Source organism: Miniopterus schreibersii, assembly GCF_964146895.1.
Source record: "Miniopterus schreibersii genome assembly, chromosome: 8".
Classification (NCBI taxonomy): domain Eukaryota; kingdom Metazoa; phylum Chordata; class Mammalia; order Chiroptera; family Miniopteridae; genus Miniopterus; species Miniopterus schreibersii.
Window position 1 is genome coordinate 54,116,403 of NC_138109.1, and position 15,341 is coordinate 54,131,743.

General features: G+C 44.3%; 1 protein-coding gene across 1 annotated transcript in view; it reads right to left on the minus strand.

Annotated features, from left to right (window-relative positions):
* Window positions 1-809: 809 nt before the first annotated feature.
* MCOLN2 (mucolipin TRP cation channel 2) overlaps window positions 810-15,341 on the minus strand; it is a 44,360-nt gene continuing 29,828 nt past the window's right edge. The window contains exons 9-14 of the mRNA XM_081144558.1: window positions 15,029-15,178; window positions 13,534-13,635; window positions 13,321-13,443; window positions 6,490-6,696; window positions 4,717-4,838; window positions 810-1,598 (exon numbers count right to left, since the gene is read on the minus strand). Coding sequence (XP_081000684.1) covers window positions 1,562-1,598; window positions 4,717-4,838; window positions 6,490-6,696; window positions 13,321-13,443; window positions 13,534-13,635; window positions 15,029-15,178 — 741 coding nt within the window. The 3' untranslated portion in view covers window positions 810-1,561. The remainder of the gene's footprint in view (window positions 1,599-4,716; window positions 4,839-6,489; window positions 6,697-13,320; window positions 13,444-13,533; window positions 13,636-15,028; window positions 15,179-15,341) is intronic.

Sequence of the window (15,341 nt, forward strand, 5' to 3'; positions counted from 1 at the left end):
TCCCTCTGGAGGGAAAAGAAATAAAAGGAAACATGAAAGCCAATTAAAGAAGAACATAAGCACGAAAGGCCCTCATTAATCTTCCATTCAAATGGCAGTCACTGCTGCAGATTCCGCAGGTTTGAATAGCAACTCTATTCAGAGACAAATTAAGTATTGGGGATACACTTGTAAGTAAGTGATCTAACTGCATACCTGATTCTGGAGCCATGAAGCTGACCCCAGAAACACCAGTTAAATGATCATTAGTTTAAAAGTGAAATATAACTCTTGACATTTTTTGTAGGAAAAGAAGTTAATTAAAATTCTAATTTTAGCAAAGTGTTACGTATATGAACGAGTCAGTCACTTTATAAACTTTAAGGGTATTAACAGCATGATTTTCCCGGCCTAGACTTGGTGCAGGGACATGAAGGAAGTGTGGGGACAAGCAGAAAGAAAGGAGACACAGGATGGAAAATCTGGTAGGGGCTTGGCAGGGCGGGCAGGAGAAAAAGAGAGCCCTGAGATGAGGGTCCTGCTTAATTAAAATTCTACTCCTCATCAATAAATTTAAACTAGTTGACCCCCGAGAGAGCTGAAGTATGAAATAAGCCTATGCATGCAGTGATCTTAATCTCTGAAGTCATTATTATAAATATTTATTGAGTAACTTCTATATACTAGTCCCCATATCTCCTTTGCTGCTTTTAAAAAAAGTGGAAAATGCCTTTTGGAGACCAGAGAATTAATAGAGATGTGACATGAATTTTTTACTAGGTAGATGTTAAGAGGTTCTACATTTTAAAAAAGTACTAGTAGTTCCATATGTTATGATAAAAATAAATTTATTTAGGTAAAAAATACCATCTTTTCTTGCTTGACAAGGGTAAGTTCCCACCATGGTGGAGTCCTTTGGTGAAAATGAACATGCTCTGCTATAGTTTATTTCCACCTGTCATGTGTACACAATCAACAATTAGCACAAATGATAAGGTGTTTCCCATTCATCTCATCGACTATGCCAGCAGTTGCTTCATATCATCCTGAAGAAAACCACAGGAAAATAGGCCAAGAAATGTCCACAGCAAGAGGTCTTTCTGTTCATTCAAATGTCATCTTTCAATGGCCTAACAGTTTTCCAGCTTGAGTCTCTATTTTGGTATTGCAACCAGCTTCTTCTCTGTGCAGACCATGAATTAACAAATCTCTTCTAAGCCAAGAATCACTTTTAAAAACAAACACTTTTAAATGTGTGGTTTTAAACACCATTGTTTTGCACATTCAGAAATGTGATTTTTTTTGCATCCCAACATTGTCATGTCATAAATTAAAAGAATTTCATTTTCATTATCTATTGCACTAATGCCCAGTAATTGACTGTGGTCTATGCCTCACCATCCAAGTATATAAAAAGGAGCTTTGGAACTTCAGTTGTGGTCAGCCAGCTGACAGCCAGTCCTCTTTCCCTCTCCACATTAACATCAGTATTTTCGGACATGTGGGTCCAAGCCATTTGGGGCCCTCTGCATTGTCACTGCCTGAGGAGGCCTGAAACTTGATTATCTTTGGTGGAAGAATTTTAGTTAGTAAGTACCAAGTGGTCATCACTTTCTTTCCTGCAACAGAAAGGGGGGGAGGGGGGACAGCAATGACTGAAAAATCTTTGGGAAGGAACAGTAATCCACAGTCTAGGCATACACGGGTTATCAACACGCTACGTGGAACATTACAAAGAAAGAAATTGAGAAAGACATTTGACATGATTTTTGGTTTGAGTAGATGCTTTTGGCAACTTGGAGGAGCTTCCCACCTCTTTGGGACCCTCCACCTCCCTTTGACAAAGCCTTCTTAATGCTTTGAACAGCAGACTGTCCTCCTTCGATGCAGTAGACAAGGCGAAAAGTCAGCCCTGCATCTGTTCTACCAAGTGCACCTTCCCAAAGAACCACATTACACTAGGGCTGGAAGAGGTGTCAGAGGTCATCTGTTTACCCTCACAACGCTGAGGAACCAAGAGGTTTAGGAGAGGTGGTGGGACATATTCGGTAACAGGCAGGGTCCAAAATGAAAACCCAGGTACTCTGACATCAGGCTGGAGAGCCTCTGTCAACAGTTTGGAGGAGAATCAGTCTGTGGTGGCTGCTGGACTGCTTGGCTGAAAGAGAGCAACCCTGTCTGTGTTCTGGGGATGGCAGAGCTGTGATAATCAGGGCTGTCTGTCATGGGCACTGGAGAGGTGGCCCACACACCAGCATCTGCAACACCCTTCCTAATTCCTCAGGTTCCTCAGTGAGGTCTTTTCCCAGTATTTACTCTTGATTCATAGCATTCCTTGACTTTATTCCATTCTTTGGCTCCTTGCCTGTAAACGCAACCAGGTGTATTTTTTTCCCATTGCTTTTCAGAGAGAGTGGAAGGGAGGGAGGGAAAGAGAGAGAAACATCGATGTGAGAGAGACACACTGATTGGTTGCCTCCCACGTGTCCAACCAGGACAGGGAGAACCTGCACCCCAGGTATGTGCCCTTGACCAGGAATCGAACCCTCAACCCTTCAGTCTGGGGGCTGACACACTAGCCACTGAGCTAAACTGGCTAGGGCTGTACTTAATTTTTATTTTTTTAATCTTCATCTGAGGATATTTTTTCCATTGATTTTCAGAGAGAGTGAAGGGGGGGGAGAGTGAAAGAGAGAAACATCGATGTGAGAGAGACACATTGATTGGTTGCCTCCCATACTTGCCCTAACCACTGGAGCAGGGGATAGAGCCTGCAACTGAGGTACATGCCCTTGGCTGGAATCGAACCCAGGATCTTCAGTCTACAGGCTGATGCTCTAACCACTGAGCCAAACTGGCTAGGGCTGTACTTAATTTTTGATGGAGTCAAAGTCATCACTTGTTCTCAAGGCCCAATACAATCCATTTTCTTCATCAGGCCCTATGACCTTCATTTGCTCTCCACAGGGTCCATCAACATCTACACCCCCCCCACCCCCCCCACCCCCCCCCCCGTCAGCTAGAGCTAAGCTTTGATCTGTTTGACTGAAACTGTTCTAGCAGATTTTACCCACAACCGTCTTTGGTAACAGCCACTTCTCTTTTTATTTTTGATATCCAGTTTTTTCAAAACTTTCAATATCCCAGTTTTTCAGTTGATTTCCTTTGGTGGACTCTTCTGGTCCAGTTAATTCTTCCCTTAAAGACAGGCCTGGCCCCCCTTTTGCACCAGGCATCTCCTCCCCAACCCTTAGCGCATCTTAGGGCGAACTGTCTGCTGATATTGCTCCCCAGCACTCAGACCCAACTTAATCTCCAAGTCCGTCCCTTACTGCTTTCACTTATCCCACACGCTGCACAAGAAAACACCTGACAGCCTCCTGGGGCTTTGTATGGTGCAGACCAAGGTTCAAAAACCAAACACCAAAAACCCATCAGTTACCTTCCAGAATTCACAACCACGTTCTAAGATGATCTTTTTTTGTTGTTGTTCTTTACAGTTAACTACATATTTGAAAAGCAACTTGGAGAGACTTTCCTTATACAAGGTGCCTCTTAGGAAGCAGCTGCCTATTAAGAAAATTAATTTCCCTTTATCCCAGTTTCCATGGCAACAATTTAATGCTCTGAAAGGCTAAAATGTGATTTTAAAAACTTAACTCTTCTCAGAAGACCTCATTTAATATTTACCAGACATTCTTTGGAAACGCTTCAATCAGATCATTTCAAATCCCAAGATGCGGCATGAATTGATTAGCAGGAAATACATCCTGTGGTTTTAAGCAGCAATTATGTTCCCTCATTTTCCTTCAGAAATTTGGTTTAGAGAATCTCTCAAAAAAAAAAAAATGGGCAGGGGATACTTTGAGTTAACAACCCGCTACCCTGACTGGAGATGAAAACAAACATGGGTACAAATTAAAAATACTACCCTCATCTGACCCCATTCTAGTCCCCAAACCACTATGTGGAGGCTTTGCCACTGAGTCTAGACCAGTGACTTTCAACCCAGTGAGCCACAAGAATTTTTAAAACATGCAGTACCTGACCATCTAGGCAGGGGTGCTGACCTCTCTTCCCTTAGACTGTCAAATAAAAAAATGACAACAGCTAACACAACAATAGCCATCCAGGGTGATGAATCAAAATTATGCCTTTTTTTTTTTGTCAGATGGGCAAAAAATACATTTTTTGGTGTGCTACAGAATTTTAGTAATTAGCTTATATGTGCCATGAGATGAAAAAGGTTGAAAATCACTGGTCTAAACCATTTTCTTAAGCGTCCTGATGAACAGCGAGCAAAGTGCAGTCGATCAGCGAAGAGCTACTGATGTGCCTTTCTAACCGGGGCATGCACAGCCTCTTCTCAAGCAGGCCTCCTGCTCTGCTCGAGCAGTTATCTGCACTGCATATTGTGAAAAGGGAACATGCCCTAAAATTAAGAGCTTTGACCTCTTTGGCCACTTAAAGAGTTCACCCTCTTGACTTTAGGGATGTAATTCATGCTTTCTCATAATAGTCTCATAATATCCCCACGAGGGTTCAACCACATCATGTAGCTTGCTGCCCTGTTCTATAAGAATTCCTTTCCCAAGCCGATTTCAGTGGGAGGAAAGAGGGATTCTTTCCCACAATAAGCTGATTTCTGAGTGTGGTGTTCACGTTGGAAGTACTCTGCTAAGGCGTCCAAGCAGCTCCTCTCAGGAGCATGGAGACCTGATGAAACACAATACCGACCTCCTCAGACAGCAGATGCAGGACAGGAAGGCTGAGGACTCCTTCGGATACTCCTCTTGGTTGCTACTTTCCTTCAGGAATTCCTGAAGATCCGTTGCAGGAAACCCATTCTGTTGGTATTTCTTTAAAAAGTACACAGTGTTGTTACCTTATTTATAAAGCATGAGAAATTTGCTCCCTTTGTCAACTAACCAGACCCAGGTACCTTTGCTAAAATAAAACTCTCCCACACTGCTAGCTCAGATCCAAGAACTGATATTAACAATGATGAATCAATGTCAGTCCCAGAAGGCGAAGCCAGGGCCACCGTGGAACACAGAACAATCCAAAGGAAAACACCAGAGAGAAAGCCAGGGTCAGGTGGGGGAGGGATGTGTTAGTAAGGGAAACAAAAGAAATAATCAAAAGTCTAAAGTTTTAATGCCAATGCAAGAACAGATAAGACCCCCCCTTCCTCTCCCTGCTCATGCAGAATCTGCCTGAAAAGTAAACTCTATTCCCTCTACTTTTATGGAAGACGGCCACTTAGTGGGGCAGAAGGCAGTAGGCTCTCTCAAGCAGACACAAGGACCCCAAGACCCCTCCCCTCATGCTAAGTGAGGTCATCCACCACGTCACTAAGACTTGGCCCACTCACGAGGACACTGCCACATCAAAGACAGGGAACCACACGGCAGAAGTGTGCAGCAATTCTCTATGCCCAGCCCTGCTCTTAGAGCCAATCACCCATCCCATGTGAGAACTAATCTCCCCCTGCACACACAAAAATGTGCTCAGGAGTATTTCCAATAAACTAGCCTCTTCTGAGTTAGTTTGAGAAGGTTCAAGAAGAGGAAAACACCCCAAGGTTCTCACATAGCACCCCGGGTTGCTCCAACACTGGGCCTGAAACAGGATTTTCTGAGCATGACTATCTGCTGTTAGAGGGGTCACCGCCGGAAGCAGCAGAGCTCCCTTCAAGCTACAACCCAGTTAAATGGACCCAGACTGAAAGGATACAGAACCCACCAGGTGGCTTAGGAAGACAGGAGACGAAACAGCCATAAAAGCCTTAGCTTTCATAATTTAAAGGAAACCTGTACCACACCAATGTCTGTATCATCCAGTGTACAGGTGTTCCAATATCTGAACAGTTGTCAGGATGGTGGTCACCCCTTATCATTGAAACTTACCACTCAAAGCCTAAGTTCCAGGACATGCAGGCACCCCTGTCAATGCTGAGACCAACAGCCCGACTACTCGTTTTACCAAACTCAGCCCATCCTTGCCCATCGCCTTTCTCTTTCCCACCACACCTCCAAATCAATCCACCTGATCTGGGTGACAGGGACAATGTCTTAAACGCATATTTAAAATTAACCTCCAACATCCAACAAGTGTCTTTTCTTCTTTTTTTAAAATACGTTTTTATTGATTTGAGTGGAAGAAAAAAATGGAGGGGGAGAGGGAGAGGGGGAGAAAGGGGGGGGGGCATCAATGTGAGAGAGAACCATCAATCGGTTGCCTCCCGTATGCACCCCGAAAGGGAACCAAACCTGCAACCTGGGCATATGCCCTGACCCGGACTCGAACCAGTGACCCATTTGGTACACAGGATGACATTCAACCAACCGGGCCAACAAGCCAGGGCCAACAGGTCTATTTTCTACAAAACCTCAAAATTTAAGTAAAGTGTAGTATTTTAAGAAAAAAAATGTAGTTTTTTTTCCCCCTATGTTCCAATCTATGCAGAATTTACAGTGTTCTTGGCAGGAAATATTGATAATTACTTACCTTAATGGTGTCATAAGAATCTGTAATAAGTGCAATGAAAAGGCTGAGAATCATGTATATGAAAAGGCTGATGAAGGAATATAAGTACAGGCGACTGAACAGCCACACCAAGAGGCTCTTCTGCTGGATTTGAGCAAAGGTTGCAAACATATCGTCACCGTTGACCAGAGAAAACAGACACTCAGAAACTGTATTCAGAGCTTCAAACTGAAGGGGGGAAACCAAAGTGAGTCTGTGAGATACATCATCCAAAGAAGCAGAGAAGTATCTAGTTAGCTTGTTTTGTTGACGCTGTTGTTGGCATTATTATTATGAGTAACATTCATTTTAAGATGGCCAGAATACCGAAGCAGGAAAACATTGTTCAAAACCCCCTTGTACACTCACCATCTCTCGACATTTCCCTCCGTTTTTTCCTATGCACTTTTTTATATATTCGTAGTCATGTTATCTAACAATTTTAGATCTTTTTTTCTACTTAACAGCCTTTTATTCACACTTACAGAGCATGTGTCATATAACAGACCATCCCTTAGAAATGTCAAGTTTAACTACTTCCCTGTCACTAGACATCCCAATGATGTCTGCTATTATAAAGAGCAATGTAATGAACTTTCCTAAGCATAATGTTTTTTCCCTGTTACTGGGTCTAAGTGGTTCACATTTTCAAGGCTACAATCCGCTTTCTGAAAAAACTGTCACAATTGTATTCCACAACCATCAAAGAAGGAAGTGCCTGACACACGGGATAGGCTCAAGAAAATTTTGCTCAATGAATGGTTTCACTGTAGCCTTTCCAACCACTGGTCTGGGTGATTTTAACACATTAAAAACTAAAGATTATCAGCGATGGGAGAGTGAAGGATGAACGATCATGCCCAATGCTTTCTAGGGAGTCCCAGCTAACAGAGGACAGGCCACAACCACCGTATATGATGACACCCTGTGTGAGAGCCGGGGTGGGCTGTGCTAGGAAAGTGACCCTCGGAATGAGCGCTGAAGGCTGAGCTCACCCGTGAGAGGAGACAGGGAAGGGTCTGCCGAGTGAATGTGGGAGACAGTGCAGAGCCCAGGGAGCAGCTGCAGAGGCGTGTCTGTGCCACAGTGCAAAAGGCCGAGTTTGGTCTTCTACATACTTCAGACTATCACAGGCCAGAACTGGGAACCAGGAAACAATTTCAGCCAGAAGAGTGATCTGACCTGTTTCTAATGGGCAACCAAGATCTCCTAGAACAGGAAAAGCCCAGGGCAGGGATGCCCCGGAGGGATGAGTGCAGGAGCTCAGGATTGCAAGTCCAGGTGAGACTGGAAAAGGAGGAACTTCGGAGAAAATAAGTCTGGGAGGGGGCAAGGAGAAGGAACTACAAATGGACTCAGTTTTAGGCAAGGCAGCTTGAGGTGCCAGGTAGAAATGTTGATATGAAGCAGTTGGAGGTAGACCTGGAGTTCCGGAGCTGGGCTGGGGCTGGGATCCCACCGCAACCCCACAGCCGGCATCCCAGCTCCTGCCACATCGACTAAAATCAAACAGCAGGTGCTTAATAAACTAACATCTCTAGGGCCAGAGGGTTGACATTAGATGAAAGCTTCTAGGTCATTATTAATGACCTAACAGGCAAAAAGATAGTATGGTTTCCAGAAACACAGAGGGAACAAGTTCCTGTAGAGTTCTGAACCAAATTCTGTCCTTGGAGGTGGGGGCCGTAAGTCCACTAAGTCAGAGTGGCTTTGGGGACAGCGAGGTCCTTGATGAATGTCCATGGAGCATCTCCACTTGGAAGCTGTGCTACTACATCACATGCAACAGAATGAAACCTCTGCCACCCTAACCCAGAAACTGGGCTTTCCTTCCAGATTCCCCCATTCCTGTCAGTGACTTCAGTCTCCTACCAAAGAAACATTTACTCCAAATAATCAAGTACTTAAAACTGTGTGCTGAATTGATTACCCTCCCCCTCTCTTCGATCTTGGAAGGTCTGCTGCTCCTACGTTTCTCTGATCCAGTCTTTCGACTCCACTCTCAGGCCCACACTTACACCTGGATTTATTACAGAAACCTCCAAGGAAGGCTTCTTGACTCCAACCTCTCCACCCCCCAGTCCACACTGCAGTACAGTCTAGGCTTCGTAGAATGCAACCTTCTGGTCATTTCTCTTGAGTAAGAATATACCAAGTCTGGATGCAGAGTAAAAATTCAGACCACGAAGGCTGGTGTAAGGTCCTCCTTTGCATGGCCTCCTTCTATCTCCTCACTGTCAAAATTGCCCTGTGCTTTTCTCCTCCCACAACACCAGACCCACTTCTCCATCTTTTCCTCATGGGGTTTATTCTTTCATCTGATATCTTCTTCTGTGTCCACTGAAGCCAACGCTAAAGGGCTATTTCAAAATCTACCCTCAAGACTGTTCACTTCTGCAGCTCTAGTCCCTTCTCTGTATCAGTAAGAAGCCCAGCGCAAACTACGGTTGGCCTTCTAATGCGTTTTGAACATACTTCTCTACACCCCAGCTGGATGGAAGCACCATGTCCAACCCTCCCTTCTCCATGAGTGGATGCCGGGGATAAAGTCTGCAACCAGGGCAGTGGGCACAAACGTAACCCCAACAGGGACCGTGCCTAGGCCTTTGCTGCAGCAGCAACAGCTCTAAAGCCGCTCTCCATAGAGACCTGGAGGGAACATCCAGTTGAGCAAATCACAACAATATGCAAATTATTACACAGTAAGACAGGCCGTTCTCAGAGCAAATATTTTCCATCCCCACCACCAGCCTTCCGACAACAAAGTTAAAGCTGGTTTCTATGGATGGCAATTACAACTCCAGCAGCACCATTAATAATTCATATTTCTCAAAGTTTCTTTTGGAATCTGGCCAATTCCTTCCTTTAGTTTCAAGAACCCCTAACAGTCTTTGCTTCAGATTCCAGAACTGCAAATAGCTAGTTGGTCAGTACATGTCGAATTCATGTCTTCGTTTCCAGTGCTGTGACTTAGTATCGGTCTAGACGCAGTACCTGTCTCAACATTTATGCTATTTACAACCATTATGCCTCCCTCTCTTCTATGCAGGGGAGACTTAATTTAACCCGCCAAAAAGTTAAACAGAGACTCAATAGGGTATGAGATTAGAATACACCCTGTCATTTGTACCACAAGTAACTAGGAGCCAGTCAGTTTCAGTGGCCAAAATCCACAGAAGTGAACATTGGAACTACCCGTGGTGAGGGGAAATAAGGTCCTAATGTGCTTCCAGCCCAGAAGGACTGCATTTATCGGGAGTTGCTTTGGTTCTTAGGAGCTTGTGAGCCCCTGGAAAGCAGGTACGGCTGTCTTTCTGTTTTCTTGTTCATGTAACAAACTTGTTGAATCCCTACAGTGTTCTGTGCACCGTGCTGGACACAGGGAATGGAAACAGCAAAAAGCCATAGTCACTGCCCTCCAAGAACTCAGCCTAGAAGAACCTGACAGCACTTGGAGCAGGGTAGACATTTAATCAATATTAAATGCGTAGTTCCATAAAGAGGCCCCATAGATCCTACGGGACCACCGTGAAAACCCAGGCATTTGTTTCACAAATGATATTTCAAAATCAAACCAGAAAGAACTTTCATTTAAATGAAAACATTACCTGCAACAGCTTATGTCAGAGAATGACATAAAAACTGGCTTCAAGAGCAACATTTAGGTTAAATGTTTTAACTGGTTAACAGTTCTTTTGAATAAGAGAGGTGTTTGACCAAAACTAGAGGCCTTGAGAGCATGAAGACGTAATGCAGGTTCTGCCAAACTTGTACCCCTGGCATCAGCAAAGCCCAACAATTTTCCAATGCCCTGGTGGTGTTCTCACTTGCAAAATGGGGACAATGCAAGACTATGACTTATTCCTTACAGCAAGAAAGTCCTCTGGAAACGTAAAAGCCACATGAGAGTAACGGTCTTCCGAACCTCATCTTGAATTATTAAACATCAACAGTCTCTAGCCCTCTGTGCCCAGACAATTGAAAGGGTGCTGTGCCAAAGTCCATTAGTGCTGGCATTAACACCGGTGGGGCACTCCTTGTATCTCTACCCTCTCTCATCTGCACCATTGGAATCCAATGTCTACCAGGAAAACAGGAAGCAAAATGTGGGCCCTGCTGCCAAACAGCAGTGTACAACTAGTTTCCCTGACACCTCCTATTTAGAGTGTTTGGTATGTTTAAAGAAAGAGTTAGCTTCTGCACCCAAAGTTGCTATGATTCTAGATCCTAGAAAATGCTTGCTGTGCTGCCCAGCTTTTGAAGGCTTCAGGTAATACTGAAGGTCTTCTGATTCAAGAGACTGACTAGCAGAACCTGAAAGTTTTGACAGTTGGAATTAATCTGGGGGTAGAGGCACAGGGGGCAGAAACATTTCTAACTTCAGATTCAAAGCAGCAGCAATCCGGAGAAAGAAAGCACAGAAGTCTTGAGTCAGACTGAAGATTTTCTCCTTCCACTGACTAGTGCATTCACTAAATTAAATGAACTGTGTATTTCCCCAATATATCAGCCTGGGTAGAGATGGGAGACAGATGCCACGAACAGACCTGCTAGGCAGCCCTCGAGACAGCCTTTATCCCTCTGCTCCTGTGGGGGAGAAACAAAGGCTGACCCTAAATGAGAAACACAGACAGGAGGTGCATCATATACCAGGGTAGCCACCAGCCACATGTGACTATGGAGCACCTGATGTGTTGTCAGGGTAAAATACACACTGGATTTCAAAGATTTAGTACCAACCCCCTCCCAAAGGAGTGCAGACTATCTCAATGTTAAAAATATATATATAATTAAAATCAATTTTATCTCTTTCTTTTTAAAATTTTTCAATGTAGCTACTAGAAAATGTTAAAGCACACATGTGGCTCTCATTTGTAGCTCTTATATTTTTATTGGACAATGCTGGTCCAGAGCATCCCAGTCTCACCTGAATCCTTTGAAAGGACAAAGCAAATAGAAATAAAACTGGTTATGTGGCTCTCCTCTCATAGTTAATCTATTCTTTGATCAAACTAAATGCTCTTTTTTAATGGTCTGTTTTAGATAATACTAAGAAAAGCCCTACTGGGTACTGGCCAAAGCATGTGTACTAGGGTCAGGTGGACCTGGATGTGAATCTTCTCTCTGCCATTTACTAGCTGTGTAGCCCCAGGAAAATTATCTAACATACTTCTAACATACTAAGATCCCTATTTTCTGTAAAAATATAATATTTCCCACACAGAGCTACTGAGAGTTAACACAACGAGGGAGTTAGAGGGAGTTAAAGAACTTGGGTCCCATAGCTATCTAGCACAGAGCATTCAAGAATGGTAGCTATATTAGTAAAATTCAAGCAACATTATCTGAGCACCTTCCAGAACAATAGTGGGGTAGGGAGACAAAGGGCAAAGGAGATAGGACCACTTGTCCTGAGGCCTTGGAGACAGTGAATTAAAGCCAAAATCAGTCAACTTGGTATTTATTTCCCACAGTGCAACACTGCCCTCTAGTGACAAAAAAGTTGGAGTAGCATTCAGAGGAGGTGGCAAGTAAGGAAGAAAAATGTAAATTTTCCTGGGCACTAAAACAGTAAGTTCTCCAGATCAGAGAGATCATATCAAAGAACAGTTTTTACTCATGAGTCGCCTTTAAAGCAGTAGCATGGAATTGAAAAAGCAATAATATTATCAAGATTTATTATTAACCCAGAGATGGTCACTTGGTTAACTCAACAGTCTCAAACAGGAACACAGTAATTCTCTTTGGATATATTAAATGCAACCCTGAAAGAGGAGACAGCTTGGGCATGTGCCAAATTACTAGGATCTATTCAAGGAGGACAACACAGAAAGCTTGACCTTTGTGGATTGCTCACTTTTGGGGAACAGTTTATAAGCCAGATATAACCACGTTTTGTTTAATGCAACAATCAAAGTTGAAACTTAAGGCTGAGCAGTAATACAAGCTTCGGTGTAATCCTTTGCATTTTATCTCTTTTCTTATTGCAGAGCAACTAAGCCAAGATGACAGGACCATGGGCTCTTGTGAAGATTAAACAAAAGAGGAGACAGAAACGCTAAGCACAGTGCCTAACGCGCAAGCACCCAGTGTCAGCTGCTGTTAATTTTATTTTTGTTGTTTCTGTTGTTCCAACTGCCAAAGGCCCATGGAAGGAAAACTAAAAGATGCAATAACTCCTTTTACCTTTTTGGTTTGAAAACAGGGCCTACCTATTTTCATTTCCTGATGTTTCTACCAATCAAAGTTATTATTATTTTAAAACAAGAGGATCTGAGCCATAACTTTGATGTCCCTGAGATTATGATGCTGACTGAAGCCTGGCACTGATCCAGAATTCAGATACTGATCTTTAATAAGGCAGAGAGGATGCTGTCATCAAAACCACCGTCAAAGACAAGACGTGCTATCATTTTAATCACAAACCTAATATGGTCCATTCTGGGCACTCTCTGTTCACCTTCATTCTCAATTAATTTCGATGAAAATCCTAAAACTTTAAGTTAGAAAGATTTTGTAATAATTTCCCCATACTATGTTCATTTTTATTATATGATCTCATGTACAAACATTTCTTATTTGACGGCTGTCTGGGTGGTAAGTGACCCATAAACCAGTCCCAGGCAACTATGAAATGTGCTCTCCAGTCCCTCACAGTAGTTCCAATATCCAGAAAAGGAAACTGGAAAGAAAACCAATATAAAGATATGGGCTTGCTGACATCAAGGGTATGTGCTGAGGGAAAGTGCTGGAAGCCCACTTTTCAGGGTCCCAAGTGCCTAATTGGCAAAAGGAAGAATCAGCGCTACACACCTTGTTGTGGTACGGGCCTAAGACGATCCAGCCACAGAAGGTGTAACCCAGGTAGATCATCCCGGCACAGGCGCAGAAGCGAAGGACTTTGGGCAGCGAGGCCTGCATTGTTAAAATGAGCACCTGAAAAAACATCAGAACGGGAGAAATTAAAAAGGAGCTTACTAGAAACCGAAGAAGAAATGAATCTCAGCCCCAGTGCCACATCCTTACATTATATTTTTGGAAGTAACCCAGGTATCTGATGACTCCAACCCAGACGAGAAGCGTGGACGTTCCGAGCAAAATGCTGCACAGATCGTAGTTGGTGATATTCTGAGGAATGAAAACCAGATGTGAGTAACATATTCTACTCCACTCAGGTTATTAATCTCACTTTAAACTGACTGGTAAAGAACGGAATGCCTGCCTCTCTATAAGTGATACTTAGGGCTTTTGAACTGACGAAAATAATAGAGATCACACTTCCAAGTGCGTTTCTCATTTCCTTTTAGTATTTCGATAGGCTGAACTGATTTTTTGATCAAATGATATCCTGAAATAGAAAATGCATTTACGTAGGCATCAAAGAATATAAACTAAAGGTGTTGGTTAAATAGGAAACAATTCCCGTCGGCTACTTTGAAAGGAAGCTCAAACGTGATTCGCTAGCACAGTTCCTGCTCTCAAGGATTTCTAGATCCGACTGAGGAGACAAACACACAACCAGGATTTTAATATACTATGCTAAGGGCAGGAAGAGACACAGCACCTGGCTTCTCACAAAGGGCTTCCCATGGGCGCGGCCCGAGTGCAGCTGGGCCTGCAGGACAGGCTGGGGGAGAGCCTGCAGGTGAGCGGGCCGAAGGGAAACCAAGGCCCGATGCTAAGAGCCAGAACGACGTCCTAGAGGGTCACCGTGGATGGATCAGTGAATCGAGGGCGGAAGAGGGAGGCAGAGCTAGATGCTGAGGACCCTGGAGGCCACTTCACCCAAAGGGCTTCCCATCAGAAAGGATTGAACAGAAAGGCAGACACTTCCAGAGACTTCCCTTTGGCAGCTGCGTGGATGGATCTGAGGGATGTAAGGCTGAAGGCAGACAAGCATCTAGGAGACGCCGTGCAGGCCAGGCCAGAGGGAAAGCCCCCTGAAGGGAGTCAGAGGTGGTCGGAATGGACCAGAGGAAGGTCCGTTAGGCAAAGCCGGTCGGACTTCCCGACTGACAGCCGCACAGCATGGAGGGGAGAACAGCAGGGTAAAGGAGTCAAGACTTTGTCATCGGATTAAATCAGTGAAGTTACACGTAGTGTCAGGCACCTAGCAGACACTCTAATGCCCCTGCCCTCACCCCCACCTGTCAGGGCACCCACTGGTCGGGGATGGTCACCACTGGCTCTTGACGAGGCTGATTCATGGGTCAGCGGCTCCTTCTGTGGCTTAAAAATAATAAATGAAACCCACGCAAACAACCCATCTTCTCAAACTTCAGTTCCTATTCTCAAGAAGCTGCCAAGTTTCCTGGGGAATATCTGTAGGAATGTCATCTCCCACAGAACAGCAGCTTCCTTCTTTCCCTTCACGAGGAATCGGGCCAGAGGCGGCTTCCAACATACGGGCGCGAGAAGAGGGAAAACAGGACTCTAGTCTCCACAAGGCTTTTATGCCCTAAGGGACGTGAGGTCATCCAGGACCGAAAGAACAGCAGACTTAAAGTGGGTGGCCCCTCACCTTCACTTGAATTTCCATTTTTAGTATGGATCCGATTATTGTCATTAGGTCGCTGATAATCACCAGGACGTACCACCCGTTGATGAACTCCCACTGGTCAGCATTACACACATGTCGCTGGTACTTCTCCAGGAAAAAATTCAGAAATCTCTGCAGCAAACATTTGAAAAAGCATCTTTTACAAACCACACTGCCCTCTGGAAGGGGAAGACAAGTGCAAAACGGTGCTCTCGCCTGCAAAAGAGTACGGCGTTACCTTTTCCAGGTGGACGGATCCACCTCAGGGCTGGGGGCTCCGGCCCCCACTTCCCCC